Genomic DNA, 27,223 nt, shown 5'->3' on the forward strand with positions numbered 1-27,223 from the left:
ATCAGGTTTTTGTTGAAAAACCCCGTAAGTTCCACGTGAAAATTGAATTTAAAAAAATAGTCAAAAATCGAAAAAACATCAAGGCTATAGCCTTGCCAAATTTGCAAGTTCAACCGAAAAACTTTTTTGCTTTCAATTGCCCCAAATTCTGTTTTGAACCAGTTTAAGGTGGTTCTAACAGGTTTTTGTTGAAAAATCCCGTAAGTTCCACGTGAAAATTGAATGTAAAAAAATAGTCAAAAATCGAAAAAACATAAAGGCTATAGCCTTGCCAAATTTTCAATTTGAAACGAAAAACTTTTTTGCTTCCAATTGCCCCAAATTCTGGATTAAACCAGTTTAAGGCGGTACTATCAGGTTTTTTGAAAAATCCCGTAAGTTCCACGTGAAAATTGAATTTTAAAAAATAGTCCAAAATCGAAAAAACATCAAGGCTATAGCCTTGCCAAAGTTTCAAGTTGAACCGAAAAACTTTTTTGCTTCCAATTGCCCCAAATTCTGCATTAAACCAGTTTAAGGCGGTTCTAATAGGTTTTTGTTGAAAAATCCGTTAATTTTAACGTGAAAATTGAATTTAAAAAAATATTCAAAAATCGAAAAAACATCAAGGCTGTAGCCTTGCCAAATTTTCAATTTGAACCGAAAAACTTTTTTGCTTCCAATTGCCCCAAATTCTGCATTAAACCAGTTTAAGGCGGTTCTAACAGGTTTTTGTTGAAAAATCCGTAAATTCCACGTGAAAATTGAATGCAAAAAAATAGTCAAAAATCGAAAAAACATCAAGGCTATAGCCTTGCCAAATTTGCAAGTTCAACCGAAAAACTTTTTTGCTTTCAATTGCCTCAAATTCTGTTTTGAACCAGTTTAAGGCGGTTCTAACAGGTTTTTGTTGAAAAATCCCGTAAGTTCCACGTGAAAATTGAATGCAAAAAAATAGTCAAAAATCGAAAAAACATCAAGGCTATAGCCTTGCCAAATTTGAAACGAAAAACTTTTTTGCTTCGAATTGCCCCAAATTCTGCATTAAACCAGTTTAAGGCGGTTCTAATAGGTTTTTGTTGAAAAATCCCGTAAGTTCCACGTGAAAATTGAATGTAAAGAAATAGTCAAAAATCGAAAAAACATAAAGGCTATAGCCTGGCCAAATTTTCAAGTTGAACCGAAAAACTTTTTTGCTTCCAATTGCCCCAAATTCTGCATTAAACCAGTTTAAGGCGGTTCTAACAGGTTTTTGTTGAAAAATCCCGTAAGTTCCACGTGAAAATTGAATTTTAAAAAATAGTCCAAAATCGAAAAAACATCAAGGCTATAGCCTTGCCAAATTTTCAAGTTGAACTGAAAAACTTTTTTGCTTCGAATTGCCCCAATTTCTGTTTTGAACCAGTTTAAGGCGGTTCTAATAGGTTTTTGTTGAAAAATCCCGTAAGTTCCACGTGAAAATTGAATTTAAAATAATAGTCAAAAATCTAAAAAACATCAAGGCTATAGCCTTGCCAAATTTTCAAGTTCAACCGAAAATTTTTTTGCTTTAAATTGCCCCAAATTCTGCATTAAACCAGTTTAAGGCGGTTCTAATAGGTTTTTGTTGAAAAATCCGTTAATTTTAACGTGAAAATTGAATTTTAAAAAATAGTCCAAAATCGAAAAAACATGAAGGCTATTGCCTTGCCAAATTTTCAATTTGAAACGAAAAACTTTTTTGCTTCCAATTGTCCCAAATTCTGGATTAAACCAGTTTAAGGCGGTACTATCAAGTTTTTCTTGAAAAATCCCGTAAGTTCCACGTGAAAATTGAATTTTAGAAAATAGTCCAAAATCGAAAAAACATCAAGGCTATAGCCTTGCCAAATTTTCAAGTTGAACCGAAAAATTGTTTGCTTTAAATTGCCCCAAATTCTGTTTTGAACCAGTTTAAGGCGGTTCTAACAGGTTTTTGTTGAAAAATCCCGTAAGTTCCACGTGAAAATTGAATTTAAAAAAATAGTCCAAAATCGAAAAAACATCAAGGCTATAGCCTTGCCAAATTTTCAATTTGAAACGAAAAACTTTTTTGCTTCCAATTGCCCCAAATTCTGGATTGAACCAGTTTAATGCGGTTCTAATAGGTTTTTGTTGAAAAATCCGTTAATTTTAACGTGAAAATTGAATTTAAAAAAATAGTCAAAAATCTAAAAAACATCAAGGCGATAGCCTTGCCAAATTTTCTCGTTAAACCGAAAAACTTTTTTGCTTCCAATTGCCCCAAATTCTGGATTAAACCAGTTTAAGGCGGTACTATCAGGTTTTTCTTGAAAAATCCAGTAAGTTTCACGTGAAAATCGAATTTAAAAAAATAGTCCAAAATCGAAAAAACATCAAGGCTATAGCCTTGCCAAATTTTCAAGTTCATCCGAAAATCTTTTTTGGTTCCAATTGCCCCAAATTCTGGATTAAACCAGTTTAAGGCGGTACTATCAGGTTTTTGTTGAAAAATCCCGTAAGTTCCACGTGAAAATTGAATGTAAAAAAATAGTCAAAAATCGAAAAAACATCAAGGCTAGCCTTGCCAAATTTTCAAGTTGAACCGAAAAACTTTTTTGCTTCCAATTGCCCCAAATTCTGGATTAAACCAGTTTAAGGCGGTTCTAATAGGTTTTTGTTGAAAAATCCGTTAATTATAACGTGAAAATTGAATTTAAAAAAATAGTCAAAAATCGAAAAAACATCAAGGCTATTGCCTTGCCAAATTTTCAATTTGAAACGAAAAACTTTTTTGCTTCCAATTGCCCCAAATTCTGGATTGAACCAGTTTAAGGCGGTACTATCAGGTTTTTCTTGAAAAATCCCGTAAGTTCCACGTGAAAATTGAATTTAAAAAAATAGTCCAAAATCGAAAAAACATCAAGGCTATAGCCTTGCCAAATTTGCAAGTTCAACCGAAAAACTTTTTTGCTTTCAATTGCCCCAAATTCTGGATTAAACCAGTTTAAGGCGGTTCTATCAGGTTTTTGTTGAAAAATCCCGTAAGTTCCACGTGAAAATTGAATTTTAAAAAATAGTCCAAAATCGAAAAAACATCAAGGCTATAGCCTTGCCAAATTTTCAAGTTCAAGCGAAAAACTTTTTTGCTTCCAATTGCCCCAAATTCTGTTTTGAACGAGTTTAAGGCGGTTCTAACAGGTTTTTGTTCAAAAATCCCGTTAGTTCCACGTGAAAATTGAATTTCAAATCAAAATTCGAAAAAACATCAAGGCTATATAGCCTTGCCAAATTTTCAAGTTGAACCGAAAAACTTTTTTGCTTCCAATTGCCCCAAATTCTGGATTAAACCAGTTTAAGGCGGTTCTAATAGGTTTTTGTTGAAAAATCCGTTAATTATAACGTGAAAATTGAATTTAAAAAAATAGTCAAAAATCGAAAAAACATCAAGGCTATTGCCTTGCCAAATTTTCAATTTGAAACGAAAAACTTTTTTGCTTCCAATTGCCCCAAATTCTGGATTGAACCAGTTTAAGGCGGTACTATCAGGTTTTTCTTGAAAAATCCCGTAAGTTCCACGTGAAAATTGAATTTTAAAAAATAGTCCAAAATCGAAAAAACATCAAGGCTATAGCCTTGCCAAATTTGCAAGTTCAACCGAAAAACTTTTTTGCTTTCAATTGCCCCAAATTCTGGATTAAACCAGTTTAAGGCGGTTCTATCAGGTTTTTGTTGAAAAATCCCGTAAGTTCCACGTGAAAATTGAATTTTAAAAAATAGTCCAAAATCGAAAAAACATCAAGGCTATAGCCTTGCCAAATTTTCAAGTTCAAGCGAAAAACTTTTTTGCTTTCAATTGCCCCAAATTCTGTTTTGAACCAGTTTAAGGCGGTTCTAACAGGTTTTTGTTCAAAAATCCCGTTAGTTCCACGTGAAAATTGAATTTCAAATCAAAATTCGAAAAAACATCAAGGCTATATAGCCTTGCCAAATTTTCAAGTTCAACCGAAAAACTTTTTTGCTTCCAATTGCCCCAAATTCTGTATTAAACCAGTTTAAGGCGGTTCTATCAGGTTTTTGTTGAAAAATCCCGTTATTTCCACGTGAAAATTCAATTTTAAAAAATTGTCAAAAATCGAAAAAACATCAAGGCCGAAAAACCGAAAACTTTTTTGCTTCCATTGCCCCAAATTCTGTATTGAACCAGTTTAAGGCGGTACTATCAGGTTTTTCTTGAAAAATCCAGTAAGTTCCACGTGAAAATCGAATTTTAAAAAATAGTCCAAAATCGAAAAAACATCAAGGCTATAGCCTTGCCAAATTTTCAAGTTCATCCGAAAATCTTTTTTGCTTCCAATTGCCCCAAATTCTAGATTAAACCAGTTTAAGGCGGTTTTAATAGGTTTTTGTTGAAAAATCCGTTAATTATAACGTGAAAATTGAATTTAAAAAAATAGTCAAAAATCGAAAAAACATCAAGGCTATAGCCTTGCCAAATTTTCAATTTGAAACGACAAACTTTTTTGCTTCCAATTGCCCCAAATTCTGGATTAAACCAGTTTAAGGCGGTACTATCAGGTTTTTCTTGAAAAATCCCGTAAGTTCCACGTGAAAATTGAATTTAAAAAAATAGTCCAAAATCGAAAAAACATCAAGGCTATAGCCTTGCCAAATTTGCAAGTTCAACCGAAAAACTTTTTTGCTTCCAATTGCCCCAAATTCTGTTTTGAACCAATTTAAGGCGGTTCTAACAGGTTTTTGTTCAAAAATCCCGTAAGTTCCACGTGAAAATTGAATGTAAAAAATAGTCAAAAATCGAAAAAACATCAAGGCTACAGCCTTGCCAAATTTTCAAGTTCATCCGAAAATATTTTTTGCTTCCAATTGCCCCAAATTCTGGATTAAACCAGTTTAAGGCGGTACTATCAGGTTTTTGTTGAAAAATCCTGTAAGTTCCACGTGAAAATTGAATTTTAAAACAAAATTTGAAAAAACATCAAGGCTATAGCCTTGCCAAATTTTCAAGTTGAACCGAAAAAGTTTTTTGCTTCCAATCGCCCCAAATTCTGGATTAAACCAGTTTAAGGCGGTTCTAATAGGTTTTTGTTGAAAAATCCGTTAATTATAACGTGAAAATTGAATTTAAAAAAATAGTCAAAAATCGAAAAAACATCAAGGCTATTGCCTTGCCAAATTTTCAATTTGAAACGAAAAAGTTTTTTGCTTCCAATCGCCCCAAATTCTGTTTTGAACCAGTTTAAGGCGGTTCTATCAGGTTTTTGTTGAAAAATCCCGTAAGTTCCACGTGAAAATTGAATTTAAAAAATAGTCAAAAATCGAAAAAACATCAAGGCGATAGCCTTGCCAAATTTTCAAGTTCAACCGAAAAACTTTTTTGCTTCCAATTGCCCCAAATTCTGCATTAAACCAGTTTAAGGCGGTTCTAATAGGTTTTTGTTGAAAAATCCGTTAATTTTAACGTGAAAATTGAATTTAAAAAAATAGTCAAAAATCGAAAAAACACCAAGGCTAGAGCCTTGCGAAATTTTCAAGCACAACCGAAAAACTTTTTTGCTTCCAATTGCCCCAAATTCTGTATTGAACCAGTTTAAGGCGGTTCTAACAGGTTTTTGTTGAAAAATCCCGTTAGTTCCACGTGAAAATTGAATTTCAAATCAAAATTCGAAAAAACATCAAGGCTATATAGCCTTGCCAAATTTTCAAGTTCAACCGAAAAACTTTTTTGCTTCCAATTGCCCCAAATTCTGTATTAAACCAGTTTAAGGCGGTTCTATCAGGTTTTTGTTGAAAAATCCTGTTATTTCCACGTGAAAATTCATTTTTAAAAAATTGTCAAAAATCGAAAAAACATCAAGGCCGAAAAACCGAAAACTTTTTTGCTTCCATTGCCCCAAATTCTGTATTGAACCAGTTTAAGGCAGTTCTAACAGGTTTTTGTTGAAAAACCCCGTTAGTTCCACGTGAAAATTGAATTTAAAAAAATAGTCAAAAATCGAAACAACATCAAGGCTATTGCCTTGCCAAATTTTTAAGTTGAACCGAAAAACTTTTTTGCTTTCAATTGAAAAATCCCGTAAGTTTCACGTGAAAATGGAATTTTAAATCAAAATTCGAAAAAAAATCAAGGCCATAGCCTTGCCAAATTTTCAAGTTGAACCGAAAAACTTTTTTGCTTTCAATTGACCCAAATTCTGCATTAAACCAGTTTAAGGCGGTTCTGATAGATTTTGGTTGAAAAATCCGTTAATTTTAACGTGAAAATTGAATTTAAAAAAATAGTCAAATATCGAAAAAACATCAAAGCCATAGCCTTGCAAAATTTTCAAGTTCATCCGAAAATCTTTTTTCTTCCAATTGCCCCAAATTCTGGATTAAACCAGTTTAAGGCGGTTCTATCTGATTTTGTATGACAAATCCCGTAAGTTCCACGTGAAAATTTAATTCAAAAAAATTGTCAAAAATTGAAAAAACATCAAGGCTACAGCCTTGCCAAATTTTCAAGTTCAACCGAAAAAAATTTGCTTCCAATTGTCCCAAATTCTGGATTAAACCAGTTTAAGGCGATTTTAACAGGTTTTTGTTGAAAAATCCCGTAAGTTCCACGTGAAAATTGAATTTTAAAACAAAATTCGAAAAAACATCAAGGCTATAGCCTTGCCAAATTTTCAAGTTCAACCGAAAACTTTTTCGCTTCCAATTGCCCCAAATTCTGGATTAAACCAGTTTAAGGCGGTTCTATCAGGTTTTTGTTGAAAAATCACGTAAGTTCCACGTAAAAAATGAATTAAACATAAATGTTAAAAATCAAAAAATTATCAAGGCTATAGCCTTGCTATGTTTTCAAGTTCAACCGAAAAAAATTTGCTTCCAATTGTCTCAAATTCTGGATTAAACCAGTTTAAGGCGGTTTTAACAGGTTTTTGTTGAAAAATCCCGTTAAGTTCCACGTGAAAATTTAATTTTAAATCAAAATTCGAAAAAAAACATCAAGGCTTGCCAAATTTTTAAGTTTAATCGAAAAACATTTTTGCTTCCAATTGCCCCAAATTCAGGATTAAACCAGTTTGAGGCGGTTCTAACAGGTTTTGTTTGAAAAATCGGTTCCACGTGAAAATTGGATTTTAAAAATTGTCAAAAATCAAAAAAACATCAAGGCCAAATTTTCAAATTTTACTAAAAAACTTTTTTGCTTTTAACTGCACGAAATTCTGGATTAAACCAGTTTAAGGTGGTTCTTAATGACTTGTTTACAACACTGTTAAAGAACAGGTTTGGCAAGCGGCCAAGCAAGTTTATTACTCAATTGACGGAAGATGTTTTGAAACAATCGAGACACGATACATATGGGTAACACAAACAAATATGCGTTCAAAAACACTGATGTTGCAATTGTGATAAACATTTTTTTGTGGTCGCTTCAGGCCCGGGCGGCATCAAGACGCTCTGCAACGTTTTCCCAATTGACCACGTTGAAAATCGCTTTGACGTAGTCGGGCCGAACGTTCTTGTACTGAAGGTAGTAGGCGTGCTCCCAAACGTCGATGCCGAAAAGTGGGGCCAAGCCTATGATAAAAAAGAAATTAAAAGAATTGGCAATGGAAATTTCATGCATTAGGGAAGGGTTTTTTAACTAGAGGTTCCAGTATAATTCCAATGGGGTGCGGGGATGCCGAAACAGAAAATGTATTTCTGTAATTTATTTATTTGCTCAGTTAAATGTAAAACTAACTCACATTTTGGTTATGTGTTAGTGTTACTGTGTTATCAGACACTTGTACAATAATAAAATTACAATGGTTTTGTTATCAAAGCAAATCTAGAAGGGGGTGCGAGAATTGGTTGGTGACTTGAAAGGGTAGCAGCAAGGAAAAAGGTTAAGAACAACTGCATTAGAGATTACGAAAACCTAACAGGCCCCTTCAATGCTTATCGAGCAGTGGTAATTTACATTTCTACCTGACCGTGGTTGTGTATTAGTTTTTATACCGAATACTAAAATAAAGTTCTGATTAAAAGGTTTGGATAAACGTAGGGAAAAATCAGGGGATTGAACAAGGTGGTCGACATATAGGTAGTGTTGTGACTTAAAAAATCCTAATTATACATTGTAAACAATGGCTTGACTTGGGTCTTTTGGACAAATGACATTGAGTCAACTTAGTGTTTTCAATAAGCATTAATTTCATAAAATGTGTTATCTATCTTAATTATTCTACAGAAAACAATTTGCTTGCTATATGTTGCTTTTTTTGTTAATCTTAAGTTGAGTTATTGCTCATAATCGAACAACTTCACCAACTTTAATTGCTTAACGTTTTATTTTTATGGAAAGGACTTGACATAGAATTGACTTTTGAGCATGTTAAAAATGTCTGTACAATTCTAGCTGTTTAAGTGGCATAAAAGCTATTTGTAGTATCCAGAAAGGGACATTTTATTATCTCCATCGCCACAATCTACCTGTTGTGGCCTGTAGGGGGTCTTGGTTGGGACAAGCAGCAATCTGCAACCTTCCCTCTTCTTTGTTGTAGCCCAGCCAGCCCCATCCAGACCCCTGAACGGCAACTGATGCTGCCGACAGCTTTGTCTGCATGTTTTCGATCGACCCAAAATCTCGCTATAAAATAAAAATTGTGAAAAAGTACATTTATTTGACCACCAGCACACAGTCAGCAGTACTTTGTATTATTGGTGCCTGGTATTTAAACACATGTTTGAACATACCTATTTCTATGATACGTAATATTCACCATCAAACATATAAATCTAACTTTGCACTGTTGCTTGGTTTCAGAATTTTTCAGTTTAGAATTTTTTTTTCACAAATTGCACATGAAATACTGACCAAATATTTTATATGGAAATACAGGTTAAGCTGAATGAAAGGTGCTTCAGGCTTTTTGGCATAATAAAAAAACAAAATGTATATTATATGTACAAAAAACAATACACAGCAACTGCATAACAGTGGCAAAACTCTCCAAAATAAAATTCCTAATTAAAACACAAATCATTTATAAATAATAACTTAGTGCTCCTCCAAATTAGTTCTAAACACAACTATTTCAAACTAGTACCTCAATTGCAGAAAGCAAATCTCCACAAGGACTTTTTCCACCAGGGCATAATGTTTCCCAGAAGATAGAATGGTTAATGTGTCCACCGCCATTAAACCTTAACGCTGGAGCAAGAGAAATAATTCCAGATGTATCATCTGTAAAATACAAAAAAGAACAATGTATAGGAGGATAAAGTAAACAATTTTAAATATCCAAGATCCATACTAATTTTTTTTAAATTGGTAAGTAAAATTATTTAACAAAAAAAAAACTTTAATTCTACAGAAAATAGTTTTACACTTTTTTGTAATATATATTGCATCCCTTAATTGTAGAATAAGTAGGTGATAATCAACACTTTTAGGTGTAATGTTTAGAGATTACTGGGGTTATTTTGTTTTAAATACAAAAATTCATATTATTTGTTTCATCCTAGTATAAAATTCAGTTGTGTAATAAATTAAGTCGATAACTATACTTGACCTAATTAGTTTTTCTGAAGTAACTAAACTTGACTGAAATGACTCGGCTTGGACTTGTCAGTGAGTCGACTTTGGTTGAAATGAAGAGTTTTTAATTGTTACTTTTACATACAATCGAGTATTATCCTAATTTTTGCACAAAAAAATAGCTTTCTATATGTCAGGTTTTTGTTATTATTCAAGTTATTACACTTTCGCAGAAAGTTTAGCAATTTTAACAGTTTAATGTTTTAATAGTTTAATGTTTTACTGGTATATCAAAAACTTGCCATAAAGTCGACTTGCTCTGATAATGACTGGACTTGGACTTCGAGTCAATTTAAAATGACTGGTTTACCATGCTGCTAAAATTTAACCTCACCAGGTCATCCAAGAAAATAACTTTTAATATAATTACAAATAGCTTTAATATAAAAGCATACTGTAAGAGCAATGATAAAATTATTTTTAATAAATTAGGAGCATAATGATGGAGGTTGTAATGAGATGAACTTAGTAAGAATATCAAAGCCCATGGCATCGTTTAAGTTGTATATACTTAAACAAATTAAGTGCTGAATCATATAAACAAAAAAGGCCTCAATACTTTTTGATTTTGCTTCATCCAGTTTCTCTTCTGCCACATTGAGGTTGTTCACATAAGTTTGATGGTGCTTGCTGTGGTGAATTTCCATGATCTCGGCGGAAATGTGGGGCTCCAGCGCATTGTAGTCGTACGATAAGTCAGGCAGAGTGTGTTTTGAACAAGAAGATTTTGCCAATGTGGAGCCGGCAATTCTCGACAAAAATCGGCTGTGGAAAAATTGAAGTGTCTATGCCTTTATTGGAGTAAATCAAATGTTTGGCCCTGAATTAGGTATTTTTAGGGCATTGATTTACAATCCTAGCACTTCGTTAAAACAATTATTAATGCAACGCACAATACTTGGGTTAGGGTTGGTGTTTGGGCGAGTTTTTATTGCTTAACCTAGGGGTCCGCAAATAGTGGCGACCCAAATTTGGATGGCGGGACCATTAAGTTTGGGTCATGAAAGCTATTGTCACACCATTTACACTAAGTCCTGTGACATGTCGTGAGACCTTCGTCCGATCAACGTGATGGGAAAGAGTGCTTGCAATTCAACCCTATTTTTTGTTGCACTTTATAAAACAAAAATATGCAAACTTGAACTAGATAAATATTTTTTTTTGCTTAACACAAAATCTACATTATTGTCTCTTTTAATAGTAAAATTTTTGCTAACATAAACTGCTTAAACAGATTATGCAGTTTTTCACAATCTTTAACGATATAAACAAGCTATTATAAGACATTTTATGTGAACCTTTCTGGGTTTAATGCGTTTTTCTACAACACTAACATGATCGTAGTGTAACCGAGCTTTACAAGAATATAGCCTAAATTTTGTGTGGTCAAGCGTCGGGCATCATATTAAATGAAATAATTTGTTAACGAAAAGAGATGCAGGTAATCTAGTTGTGCTTGGCACATTGAGTTAGACAAAGCGAGGCCATTTAACGTTTTTGTGTTAAAATGTCACGTTTTGGTTTAATTTTGTAACATCATGTCTTAGAATTTATATTGCACCCAGAAAAATGCTAAATCCGCACCTTATGATGTTGAGCTTTCTAAAAGATTGAGAGATGCGGGCATTTTAAGTGAGTCGCTCCAAAAATTGTTTGCCAGTAATTATTTCAGTAAGCTAAGTAGCAGGGTTGATGAAGCTGCAACCCAGAAACACATATGAGTTGCTAAATCATATTTGTCATCTGACTGAGACATCGCAAGTAGTAAAACACCTGGCTTTATTCAGTTGTGTTACAGAACCCTTTCTCTTTTAAAATATATAAAACACATAACACAGATTTACTGTAACAAAGAGACACAGCAAGTTACTACGTTTTTTAACAAAGCTACTTTAAAAACAACTTGAGAAGTATTTGGGTCGCTAGACCTTGCTACTAGTAATTTGGGGTCGCGCCAAAAAAATTTGCCGACCTCTGGCTTAACCTATGCAAAGCTAAACGCTAAACTGCACCCTAACCCAAATAATGTTCATTGTGGTAGGCCAGTCTGGAAAGCAGGGCTGCGAAGTCGGATTCGTGACTCGAGGAGTCAGTTTGTTTTGCTGAAGTCGGACACGGAACTCGAATAAGACAACATGAAACTACCAGAGTCCGACATGCGCAGTGCCAAATTTTATGGATAGCATATGGTAGAATATTGTTCAACCATGTATTGGCAGTGAATGAATTACATGAGACCCCTATAAGTGGTTTGTTTAATATCCACGTTATTTTAGTTGCGTAAATAAGCGGAATACATACTGTAGAGTCAGGGCCAGACTCGAGACTCGACTAAATCGACATTTGACCGGAGTTGGAATCTGGTTTATTTTTTTGACTGGAGTCAGACTCTCAGGCTATTTTTACCCGACTCCACAGCTCTGCTGGAAAGTATGGCAAATCTTGATGAGATCTTGCAGTGTACAAGGCTAAAAAAGTTGAGTGACTGGGTGCAACAAAGATCAAAAAGGTGCACATCTGGTGCACTTTATTATTTTTTGATGCACTCTTTATTGCCGACATTGCACTGTAAACCCATGCCACTCAAGCGTTTAACATATTTAGGGTAAAGCATTTTTTTTTCTTTGCAGTACAGATTTTTCAGAGGCGTGCACTTTTAAAAAGGTTGAAAAAAACATGCGGATGCACTTGCCATACTTTTTACAGTGGGTGGTAGGATTCTAGACCAGTGCAACTTTTAGCTTTTTTGGTTTTCATGAAGCTAAATAACTAAAAATTTGTATTCTATAACCTCATTTAAATTACTAAGACATACAAGAGAGACAAAATAATAACGAAAAACAAAATAAATAATTGGATTTATTCAGAACTTTAAGATAAATAAATATATAAGAATTAATGAGCAAATGTTAAAGTTTGTTGAAGGCAATAAGTTTCACATTTCAAGCAGTTGCTTCTTTTATATAATTTCATTCAATGGAATAGTTTTATTTTTTATAAAATCACACAAGAAATGAAAACCTTAACACTCACGTGCATATAACTTGTCTTAAAGCCATCTTGAAAATAAGGAATACGATTAAGAGTTTGCAATAAAGCTACAAAAACAAGAATTAGCAAATCAAAAATAAAAGGTCAATGTTGACAGTTTCGCTTGAATGAATTCATGCGTAACTTTTTTTGCCTAACTGCGGATAGAATGTTAATAAGAAAACGCAAACCATTATAAAGAGAACAGGAAACAGTATTATGTTGAAAAATCCCCAATTTTAAACATTTTGTAATTCAATTCCCATATGTTGAATGTTTAACAATTGTAAGAATTAGGTTTATTGCATTTCCGAAATTCCTGACGTAGCCTACAACAACGGTATTTTTTATTTTACCAATGTTAAAGTTAAACAGGTGATTTAAGCAACTCCTTAAGTCGCCTTAAAAACTAATATACTATTTAGCAATTTCCTTTATTGTTTGTAAGATTGTCAACATTAGTAAAAAGTGCTATTTATGTGCCGTCATGACGGTTCTTATTATGTCGCAACACGTCAGCACATCAAATTAATTCTTTGTTTTATCGCCTTAATGTTGCGTCATGAAAGTTTTTGTTTAAATTCGATTGCCGATATCTCTTGCTAGAGTTTGCAACGAATGCCTTGTTACACCGATTTTTATGCGTCAGAGCTGTATGTGATGTTACGTATATCCGTTTAATGTGAGCGCTTTGTTTTGAAATTCGCCTTATTGTCAACAATCCATTATTTTAGAATCGAACGCCAGTTACGTCGCAATGTAGAGCGAAGCGCTTTTGTTCAAGCCATATTTGGACAAAAATATTATTTCCGTCTATAAGAGTCGAGAGAAAAAGGTTTAGACCACGCCTTGTTATCACGTGATATTTTGTTAAGTATTATAAGAATTAATGACGTAAATCTTTCTTTATCGCAGAAATTTTCTTAACTGATTCTCGTCTATAAATAGCGTGTTCAATCAATATAAACCAGAGAGAGAGAAAAAGAGCAGATAGAGGCTTTTATAGCTTCTACTCAGACAGCAAACTTGAGTGCTTTTGTGACTGAACCAGAGAGAGGCTTTTACAGCTTTGACTGAAGACAGCAAAAGTTGACTGTTCATGTATCTGAACTAAAGGAAAGAATTGGACCTGAATGGCCTCACGAAGACAGGCCATCTCAAATCTTGTAGGAGTGTGGTCGATTCATCTTGGCAATTATATAAATGAAGACTCATTAACGGACCCACCCCCACAAATTTGATGCCCGCGTGTGACGAACGAACCACCTGCAAACTACTTTTCCAAGAAGACTGAAGAAACGAAGCTCAAAGAAAAAAATATGTGCCTTAATCTGTATGGACCACCTACAAACGGCCGCCTAAAAACTGTCATGTTTGGAACTTGCAAGAAGCCAGCTTTAGAAGAAATTAATCTCATCGAAAGATACGTGAAGAGACGCTCCATAGCGTCAGCAAAGCATTTGCTTGGAATTCGAAACACGAAATACAAACAAGCGTTGCCGATAAAGACATCACCACCGTTTGGAATCATGGAAAACGCAATTGCACATGGATTTCACTATAACTGCGATTCTGCCTAGTTTATCAGGTGAAAAATCTATTATACTTTTAAAATAAAAAGAAAATTATATATATAATAAGTAAAAATATCGACTGAAAGGTCTGTAAATTGCTTTAATGCGACTTTTTATTAAACCATTATGTATCGCATTTCGCAAATTATGTATAGTCTATATCTATGAAGTCTAAGCTTAAACGTCGATCGCACGATCTTTTGATAAATGTTAAAAGAGATTAATTTTTGTGCTTGGAGCTCAATAGTTTGAAATCAACGCGTTAAACTTGTGAATCACGATTTAATTTTGTTGTGCACGAAATAATTTTGTGTTAAATTTCCGAATTCTTTTAAATATTTGGTACGGTTTTGGGTTTTAGTTTAGGGAACTCTCGTTATACGCAGCCGCGTTTAGTTAGGTAGTTAAAAAACAAACACGAGTCTAAATACCTCGAAGAAAAGCATAATGATTTTTTCCACACGCGAAATATATGCTTCAAAATCGTGTAAGTCTATAAACACGAATTAGGGATAAGCCCATTACCTGCCTTTGTTAAAATTAATAGTGAAAAAGCAGCAATTTCAAAGCGTATTTTCTTGTGATGCGTCGTTATTTTAAAACTTACATTGAACGAATTGTGCAAACTAAAAAAAAATGCAAATTTTTAAGGAAATGTTGCTCAATGTTAAAAATCAATAGAATTTAATTTTGTATTGAATCGCAAAAGATGTAACGTGAGTAATTACAAATTGCAGTACTTAATTGTCTCAAACTTTAAAATAATCTAAAGCGCCTATATGTATAAATATAAATGTATGAAACTATAACCAAAATGTTAATAACCTAAGTTTGAAGTGTTGCAATAAAAATACTCCCACGACATTTTGAACACACATCTGCCGAAAAAAAAATTTTGAAATTTCAGAAAACAAACACAACAAGCGTTGGACAAAGCGATAGATCGAGATGCAACGCGCAAAACAACGGCTTCCTGGTGACGTCAGAATTGCAACGCACCGCGCAGGGATTTTTACCTGCAAGCCGCACAGATTTCCTGAAAAGCAAAAAAGCCACAGCAAACTGCTCTGGCGTGTCGATGAAACACATTTCAAGCAACCAGCGAACGCTGACATCAAAATCCTCCTTGCCAGTTCAGGCACAAACGAAAATTTTCTCGAGGAATCAGGAATCGAACCAAAAACAATTGCGCAAATGCGTTAAATGATCGGACAATTTCGCGTCCAATGCTCCATAAGCATTTCACAACAGCTGAAACACAACACACGAAAACAATTGGAAAATAATGTCATTCCTATATATTCGAAATGACTGCAAAACCTTTGCAAAGGGAGTATTTGTCGCAACACGTCAGCACATCAAATTAATTCTTTGTTTTATCGCCTTAATGTTGCGTCATGAAAGTTTTTGTTTAAATTCGATTGCCGATATCTCTTGCTAGAGTTTGCAACGAATGCCTTGTTACACCGATTTTTATGCGTCAGAGCTGTATGTGATGTTACGTATATCCGTTTAATGTGAGCGCTTTGTTTTGAAATTCGCCTTATTGTCAACAATCCATTATTTTAGAATCGAACGCCAGTTACGTCGCAATGTAGAGCGAAGCGCTTTTGTTCAAGCCATATTTGGACAAAAATATTATTTCCGTCTATAAGAGTCGAGAGAAAAAGGTTTAGACCACGCCTTGTTATCACGTGATATTTTGTTAAGTATTATAAGAATTAATGACGTAAATCTTTCTTTATCGCAGAAATTTTCTTAACTGATTCTCGTCTATAAATAGCGTGTTCAATCAATATAAACCAGAGAGAGAGAAAAAGAGCAGATAGAGGCTTTTATAGCTTCTACTCAGACAGCAAACTTGAGTGCTTTTGTGACTGAACCAGAGAGAGGCTTTTACAGCTTTGACTGAAGACAGCAAAAGTTGACTGTTCATGTATCTGAACTAAAGGAAAGAATTGGACCTGAATGGCCTCACGAAGACAGGCCATCTCAAATCTTGTAGGAGTGTGGTCGATTCATCTTGGCAATTATATAAATGAAGACTCATTAACGGACCCACCCCCACAATTACGGTACATTTAAATATTATATGTCGTCATTGACAGAACACGTTTTTGTAAGAATTTATAAACATTTTCTTACAATTTCGGGGAATTTATTGTAAATTTTGTACCGGTAGTCCTCACTGTAGTCTCTCCTAACTATGTGTGACATATAGATCCCAACTTTTTGGGTCAATTTAAGCTAACCAACACGCATTTGTTGTAGCAATAGGTCGATTTCGTTTTTCTCAATTTATTATGCACGGATAAAAAACGGTAAACTTATTTAGTAGGCTATAGTCTACTAGTTCGATTAAGAGAATAAACTTAACGAAAAAGATAACAAAAACAACAAGTGAATTATTTTTCAACCCAAAGTCATTTGTCCAAAATACTTGACTCAAGTAAAGTCCTTGACTGATGTGTGACTGATGTGCGCTTAACATTACTAAACTGGATAATTTGCCTATTAGCCTACTCCATCTTAAGACCAACAACGTTTTAATATATGGTGGCATTAAACCAAAATTAACCCGCAGAAATTGACAACAACGAGTTGTAAAACATTAGTGGCAAAGATGGGGGTACTAGTTTCGTAAATAAAACATTTTTTAAATTTGGTTTTCCTAAAACCATTATTCAAAAGCACGTAGCCTATCAAGTTGGACTGATTACATTTTTCGTGTTTGTAAACTAGTTCCAATTCTTGACACAAACTTCTCCAAAGCTAACGAGAGTGTAGTTCAACAAATCCAAGAATTCACAATAGGCCTACATCACGTCATCACGCCTTTCGCTAGCTTGATTAATGTCCAGCAGCCAATTCGTTCAAGAAAGTAATAATGTGAAACCAATGGCTTGATATGACCAGTGCATATTTTTTTAAACATTGTGTTATCATTTTGCTGAGGGCAATTAAAGATGTGGGCAACTTAAAAGGTCACAAAACCGTGTTCTTTGGTTTTGGCTTGCAATCATACTTATTAGTATTGAAGGATGCGATTGCATAAGCGCGCTGCGGCCTTGTTAAAAAACGAACCGCGCTTCCTTTTACCTTTTTTAATAACTATAGGCAACATCCCGCGACGCGACTTTTGACGCAAGTCGGCCGTAATCCGATCTACGTGACCACATTTTACTTACGGGTGAAATTAATAACTCGACGGCGCGTCGTACCCAACTTACTTCCTCGTTCAGCGCTATATAAAAGCCAGTTTTCGGAACGTGGGGTCAACTATTCCGCCTCATATCATACAATGACCGACTCTACGATGACGATGATACGACTGCTGATAGCTGCAGTCCTGTTTTGTGCTGCCACAGTAGCTCAGTTTCCAAGACGCTGTGTTGATTCCGAATCGCTGGCCAGTCGAGAATGCTGCCCAACTGCACAAGACGGTTCGAAATGCGGAGTTGACAGTGGACGGGGAAGCTGTGAACTAGTAGCGGCCGCTCCAACTGATTTGGACTTAAACCAGGTGGGAGACTGAATGTAATGAGGTGGTAGTATGTATTGCTTAGTTGTCTGTCCACCTGTTTTTTTTAATTTAAGAACGGAACTTAGGTAGCCTATTATTTAGTTTTGTATATTACACAACTTTAGCTTAAAAAACTGTAACTTATAGGGTGCTGAGAATAACTAAAGTAGAAAAGTAATAAAATATATAGTCAATAACTAAACAAGAAACTAAGAAATATACAGTCGAGTTCCTTGACTAATAATTGCATTTTTTAGTAATACCTAATATAATAAATAAATACGAACAAATACGTAAGATAAAACCCGCGACTTACGTCTTGATTATATTTTTTCTTTAACCATTTTCGCACACGTGACTTATTTTTTATTTGAAACACGTGATGATTATGGGCAGTTATTGCTTTATACTCGTAACTTACTCGGCTTTTCAGAAAATGTAATTTACTTCTAATTTTTTTCTGCTTTAAGTTGATTTCTTAGCCCTGCCTGTTGTTTTATTTTAGACTCGAAATTTACTATACGGTACTTTATTATTTATTTTTTAACAGACCTAATTTATATTACTCGTTGCCAATTTTTGAGAACACGAATATTTCCTTTAACTAAAAACTTGATTATTTATTGTTGCACAAACTTGATTATCACTATCTGCCTATTTTATTTTAGAAGAGACCTTCGAACAAAAATATCAGTTATTTTTTTATTCCTTGTCTTATATGCTGGACTTCATACTCCTTTCGTTATTTTTTGTTTCAGACAAGTGATTTCTTTATTAATATTTGCTAAAACTCATTAAGCCAATTATTTTTGATTTACTCTTTTACGATTCCTTGTCTTAAATACTTCTTAGTTTTTGTTTCAGACACGTAATTTACTTATTTTACTCTTCCTGATTTGCTGTCTTAAATACTGGGCTCCTTACTTTTTTTCTTTCAGACACGCGATTTACTTCTTGACGAGCGAGCCAGGTGGCCTTTGGCTCTGTACGATCGTGCGTGCTCATGCAAAGGCAATTTCGACGGGCTTGACTGCTCCCGCTGCCTTGCTGGCTTCCAGGGGCTGCTATGTCGTCAACGAACCCCGATCGTCGTAAGGAGGAACCTGACAGCCATGACCGTCGATCAAGTCCAGGTTTATGTCTAAGTGGTTTAGAAACCTAGTAAAAAGTGTGTGATGTGTGTAGTTGGTGAAGATTCAAGCTGAAATAATTTACAATTCGGATAGATGGGTAATTTACTTGTGGGTACATTATTATGCACGGATCTGTAATGTAGCTTGATAATGAATTGCAAAGCCAAAAAGGGCAAAGAGATCGACATCATGGGTAATTTACAATTATAAAACTATTTATAGGGTAATCGACTTTAGGTGTAGACCGTTGTGATATTTAGACTTGGTTGAGACCACGTTCATATCAGTATTAGGGTGTTAGCCTTTTTAACAATGTTCGTACAGCAATTAAGATTGTACATAGACCGTTACGATTTTGAACCAGTGATTCAAAAACTAGAGAATGTTTGCCGCGAAACGGACATTTAACTACTTCCTTCCTATGTAAATAGCGATTTTTAAGATATAAAATTGCTCTTTTGTATACAGTGATCGGCAAATATTTTTCGAAAATTTTTAGCTTAGCCTATTGACCAAAAATAGTATAAAAATTTTTCACTTCACTTTTGCTATTTTAGCAATACGTAAACGTCATAAACGAAGCCAAGACGAAGGTGAGTGAAAACTACGTCATCTTGACCACGAGCTACGACCGGATCCTGAAAGGGGAAATCCCCGAGTTTCGCAACGTGTCGGTGTACAACTTATTCGTGTGGATGCATTCGCACGTGTCGCGAAATAACTTGGTATTCCCCGGAGGTGAAAGCATTATGCAGTGAGTACACAATTTTTTTATGTTTATAATATTTTTTCGTTCTTTGGTCAGTAAGACGTAGAAGAAACGGTAGTAGGGGTAACCCCGTGTAAATTTTAAACTTTAATTGTTTTTTACATTATCTAATAAAATATATCCAAGATAATTATAAATGCACTGCTATAATTTCTGTATAGGCTTTGTTATTTCTTCTAGAATCTAGATGCAATCCTAGAATAATGGTCAAAGCATGTAGGTTAAAAGGGATAACCATGCTGGAATCAACTCCAAATGTTTTGCATAATCTAATAAAATAGACTTAAGTTTTTTAGAAATATTCTGCCATAACTTCTGTATAGGCTTTCTTATTTCTTCTAGATGAAATCCTAATCCTAATCTTTGCAAACCAATAATTTTGTAATAAAGATTTTTTTAGATAAGTATTTGATTGTCGAATGACTTTTTCGTAATTTTTGTCTATACCCTCAACTTTCTTATATAAACCTCTGATACCTCCCACAGAATTAGTCGAGAAATTTGTTTGGATAAAGGCGTGGACATTCACGTCTCATTTGATCAAACGTTTATTACAATAGGCTCCTGACCGCCAATGACCTCGGCTTATCAGCCAAGATGAAGGTTGTTGAACAGCTTTTAATGAAAAACATCTCGCTTGATTTGGAGACATCGGTCGATTATGGACACGAGGTATTCCACTTGGTGTTTGCTTATTGCATTCGTAAGTTAAATTTAGAAATCAGCTTTATGTTTTTCTACTACCACTTGGTATCGGGTACCGCCTCTGATCCGATATTTTTATACTGACAATTAGGGATGAACGATACAATCCGAAATCTGATATTTTGACCAAAAAGTATCGCAATCCGAACCAAAAATAAACGATTAGGTTTCGCCTTCAAAGGGAAAGCTGTAATCAATCAAAAAAGCAACATACAGCTCCAAGCACTGCCAAAAATACCTCAAATATTTTTCTTAAGAAAACAAACTGTTTTATAGTTCAAAAATGAAAGTTGGTGGGGAAATCACTTTATTCGCACATTTTATTTTAAACCATATATCTGAATAACCTTCAGCCGATTTTAATTTGAAATATCTAGCTTTAAAATAATGTAACGTTGTAGAACTCCACTCAAGTCAGTAATATTTGACAGGTTAAATTAGTTTTTTTTAAAAGAACTACCTAAAAACGATCAACATTATAGTTCGCAGTGGTTAGAACCTTAATTACCGCTGGCGACAAGCATATAACCTGCTGGGTACTGCGATGTACGTAGCCTAAATAGTCTAGTTTTCACAACACAGCAAAAAGTAAAACGCGATGATAAAACCGGACGACTCTTGTTCGGCCACACTTTAAGATACTACAAATTATTGCCGTGAACCGCATTCATCAGGGCTCTACTGGATTCCATAATTTGCATCCGCCAAAGATTCACGCTACATTTGGGGGCTTTTTGGCCGAAATCCTACGCCAAAAAGATCGATTTTTTTTTTTAATTCACTAGGCCGACAATGTTTCACGCCAAATGACGCCACTGGCATTTTTTTGGGAAGCACTTCGTCGAAAAAAAATTCTTCACTAATTTCGCAAAATAATTCCAGTTTTTGTTAGCGTTTTATACTAACAAATTTTTCGCAAATTTCGAGGGTCCTGCTTTTCTTCCCTGGCACCGCTACTACCTGCTCAAATGGGAGCAGGAGCTGCGGGAGACGGTGGCCAAAGACCCCACGTTCACCCTTCCCTACTGGGACTGGAGGGGCAGCGACGATTGTGACGTATGCAATGACGTCATGATGGGTGGAAGGGATCAGACGAACGAGACTCTGATCAGTCCGGGGTAAGGTGTTTTGTCCACTGTATTGGTGAAGCAGTTATGGGTCTATAATCTTTATTTACGATTGTACAAAAGCGAAAAGCTGAATATTGCAAAGGGTAAAATCCATTGTGCCTTGAAAGCATACAAACACACAACTCAACTCACGTTTGTTAAAGCTTATGACTTTTTTAAGTGTGCATTTGACGAATTCAAGTAAGACAATACAACAGCCCTTGTTGTGGTCATGGAAAACTGTTTTAAAAAAAGCACGTGCCCCTGCTAGCAATCATTGGCTACCCTAACCAAATAAAAATAGCACAATCAGCACATGGTTAATAGGAGAGACTTTACAGCCATCGTACGAGCGTCGGTTAGTTGTAAGTTACGTAATACAAATGCTTTACAGCGTGCAATGCTTTACTTAAGTTCAGCCAAATTGAGTCCCAAAGTAATTATAGTCAAATCATTTATATAACACTACAGGCGTAACTGCTCAAATGGATTTCCGTTTGGGACAAAAAAGAATACAAATTTTTATGATCGTTTATTTAGAGTTTAGGACAATATTTTTTAAAATAAAAGAAAAACGTAGTCTTAACTATTTTAACGCTGAAGAGAGTGCGACGCACACTTAAGTATATGTGGTTGAACAGATTCGACTAGGCTTGTGAGTGATTTTGCAAATGACATAACCTGAACTTAAGTTATTATAAAGTAACCTGTCATAAAAGTTAAGTCCCATTTTTTAAACATGTGCCTTGCACAAAACGCGTCTAAATTCGTAGAAACACTTGCATATATAAATCAAGTCATTCTTTTATATATATTGTCTTTATATAGTGACAAATGGTTACTCTATTTAATCTTAGAAAAATACGGCCATTTACAAAAACATCATTAATCAGATTTCCTTAGCAGTAGAGCAAGTAAGTCGTATTTTGGTCTTAAAACGAACTCTGTATTCCAAAGTTGATGTTGTTCTAATTTATCTATAAAATATTCCGAAAATAATATATTCCGAAGTTAATGTTGTTTTAATTTATCTATAGGTCTCCGTTCTCCCGCTGGTCTGTCATCTGCACGCGAGGTGACGACTACATACAGAACGGGCGCCAGTGTACCGGCGAACCGGAGGGCCCGCTCCTGCGCAACCCCGGCAACTACGACCCCATCAAGATCACCGGGCTCCCCACCGGCCGTGACGTAGATAACGCCCTGGCGCTGGGCGACGCCTATGACACGCCAGGTTTCGATATACTGGCAAACTACAGCTACAGGAATATCATCGAGGGCTTTGCATTTACGGAGACGGGAGAGGCAGGTAGGTCTTGTGATTTAGACAAGCTTTGTCCAACTGCATTTTGACACAGGCCACCAGAAGCAGTTCGTTTGATATAGGCAGCAGTGTTGTAATGACTTAAGTCGTTGACTTGATTTGAGTGCACTTAAAAAAAAGGAGGAAAAAGTGCTTAAGAGGAGATGTACAAGGCTTAACAAAACTGTTTCAACTGTAAACTTAAAAAAAACTCTCTCGCAGACCCGGTACAGAGCCACCTTCACAATGCTGTCCATCTTTTCATGAACGGAACGATGTCTTCAGTCGACTCGTCAGCTAACGACCCGATCTTCGTGATCCACCACGCATTTGTCGACAGCCTCTTCGAGCTTTGGCTGCGACGAAAGCAGGAGCAGGGAAACCAAGGTTTGTGGTGCCTTGGACGAAGTACATATTTGAACTAATGGGTTGGTCGATTTTACGCTTTTAAAAGTTTTATCAGCTAACCAGGTTCTTATTGACGGTGGTATGCATCGTTAGATTTTTTAAGTAATGCCTTAACTATTTTCAAAAAATAAAAGCCCTTCTTATCAGTGTTGTCATGACGTAAGACAGGTGCGTGGCATAAATGCGCTTAAATTACTGTTTTCAAATGACTTAACTTGACTTGGCTTACGTTCTTCTTGGCAAAATAACTTGACTTTAAGTCAATATTAAAAAAAATGACTTGCCTTAGATTTCAGTCATAAGACGAATGACTTGATTTGTCAGCATGCCAGGTTCATACTGACACTTTTATGCGTTTTAAGGTGTTACATGGAAAAGAAATTAAAAGCAATGTCCTAATTCTTCTTATATTGTGAAACCTGCGGACTATATTTAATTGTTTTAGTTATTTGCTAAAATCCACTTAAGTTAGGCCCCCTTTGAACTTAAGGTTTGGCACTTGTGTAGTTTACCTGCAAATTGCCTTCTGATAACAATGTAAAACATCGTTTTGTAGGCCTAATGTTTCAATGAAACATGCACACACATATGTGTGTGTGTTTACAACTGTGACCTAGCTCTTCTGAAGTTGCTTTTTGACCAACGATTACGGCTTACGTTAAACCTGTAATTGCCGTTTTGCATCGGAAGACAAAGACGAGTTACTGCTTTGACGGTTGACATTGTGGAAACGCGTCTCATATTTACTTGAACCCAGATTAATTTTTTTTCAAACGTTCAACATCGTAACTTGTTAGATTTACGTTGCCCTGTGTGAACAGATGAAATAATAGTAATGCACCCCCTTGCAAAAACAAAACGTTTATTCAGTTAGTTTTGTTTTTTGTGGAAGCTCTTTTCGACACCGAGGGAGCGCGACTCGGCCACAGAGCACAGGATTTTATGGTCCCCTTCTTCCCCCTTGTTCGAAACGAGAGAGGCTTCGCCCGCACCAGGCAACTCGGCTACGTTTACGATTACATTGACGTCATCACCGACGACCTCAACGAAAGCGATAACGTCATCCAGACGGTGAACTCTGACCAAACGGATCAAGAATCCAGCGAACTTACCGCCGATAACGATTCAGTAATTGACAACCTCGCAGCTGTGGATAACTCGCAATCAGTCGATGAACCCACGAACGTCATGAACTCTGACGTCACGCAGGGAAACGATGACGTCAGCAGTGGGGAGGCTGCTGTGTTTCCGGCGAACTTCAACGAAAACCCGGCGCCGCCGTTGTGGACGGCGAAAAGAAACAACAGGTTTGCTATGAAGCGCAGGCTCAAGGTGCAAAGGGGATTGAGGCTTCGGCCGCGAAAAGTCGGCGAAGGGGGGTTTTCCGTCTATGACGACATAACGAGCATTGTCGTCGACAGCGGGTCCGTCCAACAGCTTCTCGCCGACAACAGAGGTACGACCTGACTTTATTTTAGTGCTGCTATGGGTAGATTGGGAACACATTTCGGTAAAATATTTCTTCTGGCCTGTTTTTTATCAGTGATTTGGTAAACTAATTAAAGATACTTTATCAAGATTAATAATAGAAAATTCACCGTCCACAATTACGTCAAGCGTATCTTGTACATTATTTTATCCCTCAAAATAATTAAAGTCCTACTTTTTTCGTTGTTTATCCTTTTCAAAATAAACCAAATTTTAGCGAATAAAAGTTTTAATGCAAACAATACCAATTTACAACAAGTGTTCCTAGAATCACAGTCAAACTTGCAACTCATAAACAATTACCGATTTAAATTTCAGGTTTAGCTATCGACGTCTCCTCCACCAAGTACGAACCCAGCCTCTGGCAAAGAATTAAAAACTTTTTCACAAGCCTTAACCGGACTTTAAGAGACATGCCAGCAGTCGATCTTTTCCTGATTACCCTTCTCTGCATCCTGACAGTCTTGCTTTCTTGTCTGTGTAACTCGGCCTGTTCCGCCGGCAGAGTTCGCCCGCTAAAAACGAGAGCCAAGCCCTGCCGCTCAGGATTAGCGCGGCGCTGCTGCTGCGGATTGGGCAGCGAACCGAGCGAAACCGTTGCGTTGTTAGACAAGCCAACTGACCAAGGCAACTGTGCCAAGGCAAAATTGGCAAACGGCAACAGCTACATGTAACTCTGGATATAAAGCAAAACGTCCCTTTCCGTATAAATTTGACACCGTTTTTGTGTCGTCGTCGTTTATTTATCAATAAAACTTCTTCAATTTATTTTGCCAGATTACAAACAAAGGTTTAAAAAGAAATAGTGCTTATTTCCCTAAATAAAAAACAATCTAATGCCCCACGAAACAATATCGTCAGATTAAGCATGATTACAAACGAGGTTCTGGTTTAACTTAAACACTTTTATTACCTAAAATAAAGTATAGGTTTCCATCAGTGCTCCTACAATAGCTATATATTGTTCATGAACTGTAAAATCCTTAATTATCCCTAAATACCAAGTAATAATAATAAGGACGTTGTCAGGCTAACATACGCCTACTTGATCTTCACAAAATTAAAAATTATGACTTTCTTATGGACCCAACATTTTTCAAATTTATTTATTTGAAATGATAAATAAAGATATACTTCAATGACTTTTATTTTGCTTGATTTATTCCGTGTATTTTAAATATGCTAAACCCAATGAAGCAAAAAATATTGCAATATTCGTTGGTTAACAAATCGATAATTAAGCCCCACCTCGTAGTCTAAAAAAAGCAACATTTAGTACAGAATGAATACAGCGCAGAAGCTCGGTTCAATTAAAACATATTTTTATCGATTCGATTTGCAAACACCTTTGTTGGGGTTTATGCGTGTGGTAAAAGACTCCAAAATAATTGAAAGGCTAACAAAGACCAAAGGGAAGGGATTAGGATGTTCTAAAAGCTGTTCGTGTTTTTCTGCTAAATTTAGCGAAAGTCGCTGTGGGCCTACGAACAGAAAAAGACTTGTTTATGTAGAAATAACCACCACTCGTAAACAAAATTTAGGGCAGAATTTTACAAAAAGACGGTGTTCAACGCTAGGCCGGCAGTCTTCACAGTTTTTACTGGCAGACCAGTGTGCCTTGAAATATTATCAAGTTTCTCGCAGAACTGTTTTTTTTTTTAAATAAACCAGTTTGTATTAAAAATAGGCAATGTTGAACTGACTTAGGTCAATTATTCTTGAGTCACTGTATTTAAATAACATAACTTGACAAGTCTTTTGGTCACAATGACTTGATTTGCACTTAAGTCATTGAGTCAAATAACTTGATTTGAAATTATGGACGAGTTTTGAATTCATGAATTCGTGGAATATTTTTTAATAAAACTCGGTTACTTATCTCTGTTTGCTGGTTAAACAATTTGCTTGATAATCGTTGTGTTACTGTAGTTTTCGTATTTGAGATATTTCTCATGCACGTGCGGGTAAAGAAATTTCAAAAGTTTAACGTTCAATTTTTATGTCATTGACTTGACTTGAATTTGCCCTGCTTTAATTGACCTGGTTGGATCTTGACTGGGGCAATTTATTACATCACCTGGTATTCGCCTTGTTATCTACTGCAAAATACTTGACCTGGACTTTAGTTGCTTTTTAAATTACTTGACTATAGGGCTTTTTAAGAACACTGGAAATCGGTATGTAGCATGTGTTTTAGACGTTTTTTTGAATACTTTAAAGTGTATATAGATAAAAGTTTGAGAACCAAAATAAATGTCTCTAACCCAATCCAAAAAGGGGAAAGTCAAGCGTTTGCATATTATTTTAAACACGCCGAACATAGCCTATTCTCTTTTTTCATCAGCATTAAATCGCATTCGCATTCTATGTACCACATTCCTAATTCAAACCTTGAAATGTCTTCTAACAATTTTTTGCCATACTTACATCTTAATACTTTAAGAATAGTACAACATTGGTAAAATCAAAGAGTAAAAGCATCAACTAAAACCTTTTTTATTGTGGTAATCTTATTCTGAGTTCTAGTCTCCTCACTGAAACTTGCCCCCAAATTTATTATAAAAAATACAGTACACAATCTGAGAAAAGTCTACTGAGAAGGATATAGCACTAACATAAACATTTTATTATGAT

General features: G+C 35.4%; 2 protein-coding genes across 2 annotated transcripts; one reads left to right on the plus strand and one right to left on the minus strand.

Moving 5' to 3' along the window:
• Nucleotides 1-7,251: 7,251 nt before the first annotated feature.
• Nucleotides 7,252-12,701, minus strand: LOC146137578 (superoxide dismutase [Mn], mitochondrial-like). Its single transcript, XM_083393243.1, has 5 exons — nt 12,581-12,701; nt 10,107-10,312; nt 9,057-9,193; nt 8,440-8,596; nt 7,252-7,542 (listed from the first exon to the last, which is right to left on the minus strand). Exons 1-5 carry the CDS (start codon nt 12,604-12,606, stop codon nt 7,397-7,399), a joined length of 672 nt encoding a protein of 223 aa, XP_083249369.1. The 5' UTR covers nt 12,607-12,701; the 3' UTR covers nt 7,252-7,396.
• A 4,751-nt stretch (nt 12,702-17,452) lies between these two features.
• Nucleotides 17,453-25,263, plus strand: LOC146137579 (tyrosinase-like). The gene is made up of 9 exons (XM_083394386.1): nt 17,453-17,674; nt 18,613-18,807; nt 19,365-19,553; nt 20,132-20,248; nt 21,209-21,399; nt 22,428-22,699; nt 22,916-23,080; nt 23,994-24,557; nt 24,908-25,263. Exons 1-9 carry the CDS (start codon nt 17,453-17,455, stop codon nt 25,261-25,263), a joined length of 2,271 nt encoding a protein of 756 aa, XP_083250512.1.
• The last annotated feature ends 1,960 nt before the right edge of the window (nt 25,264-27,223 follow it).

Source organism: Ascidiella aspersa, chromosome 7, assembly GCF_963924565.1.
Source record: "Ascidiella aspersa chromosome 7, kaAscAspe10.2, whole genome shotgun sequence".
In the NCBI taxonomy this organism is placed as follows: domain Eukaryota; kingdom Metazoa; phylum Chordata; class Ascidiacea; order Phlebobranchia; family Ascidiidae; genus Ascidiella; species Ascidiella aspersa.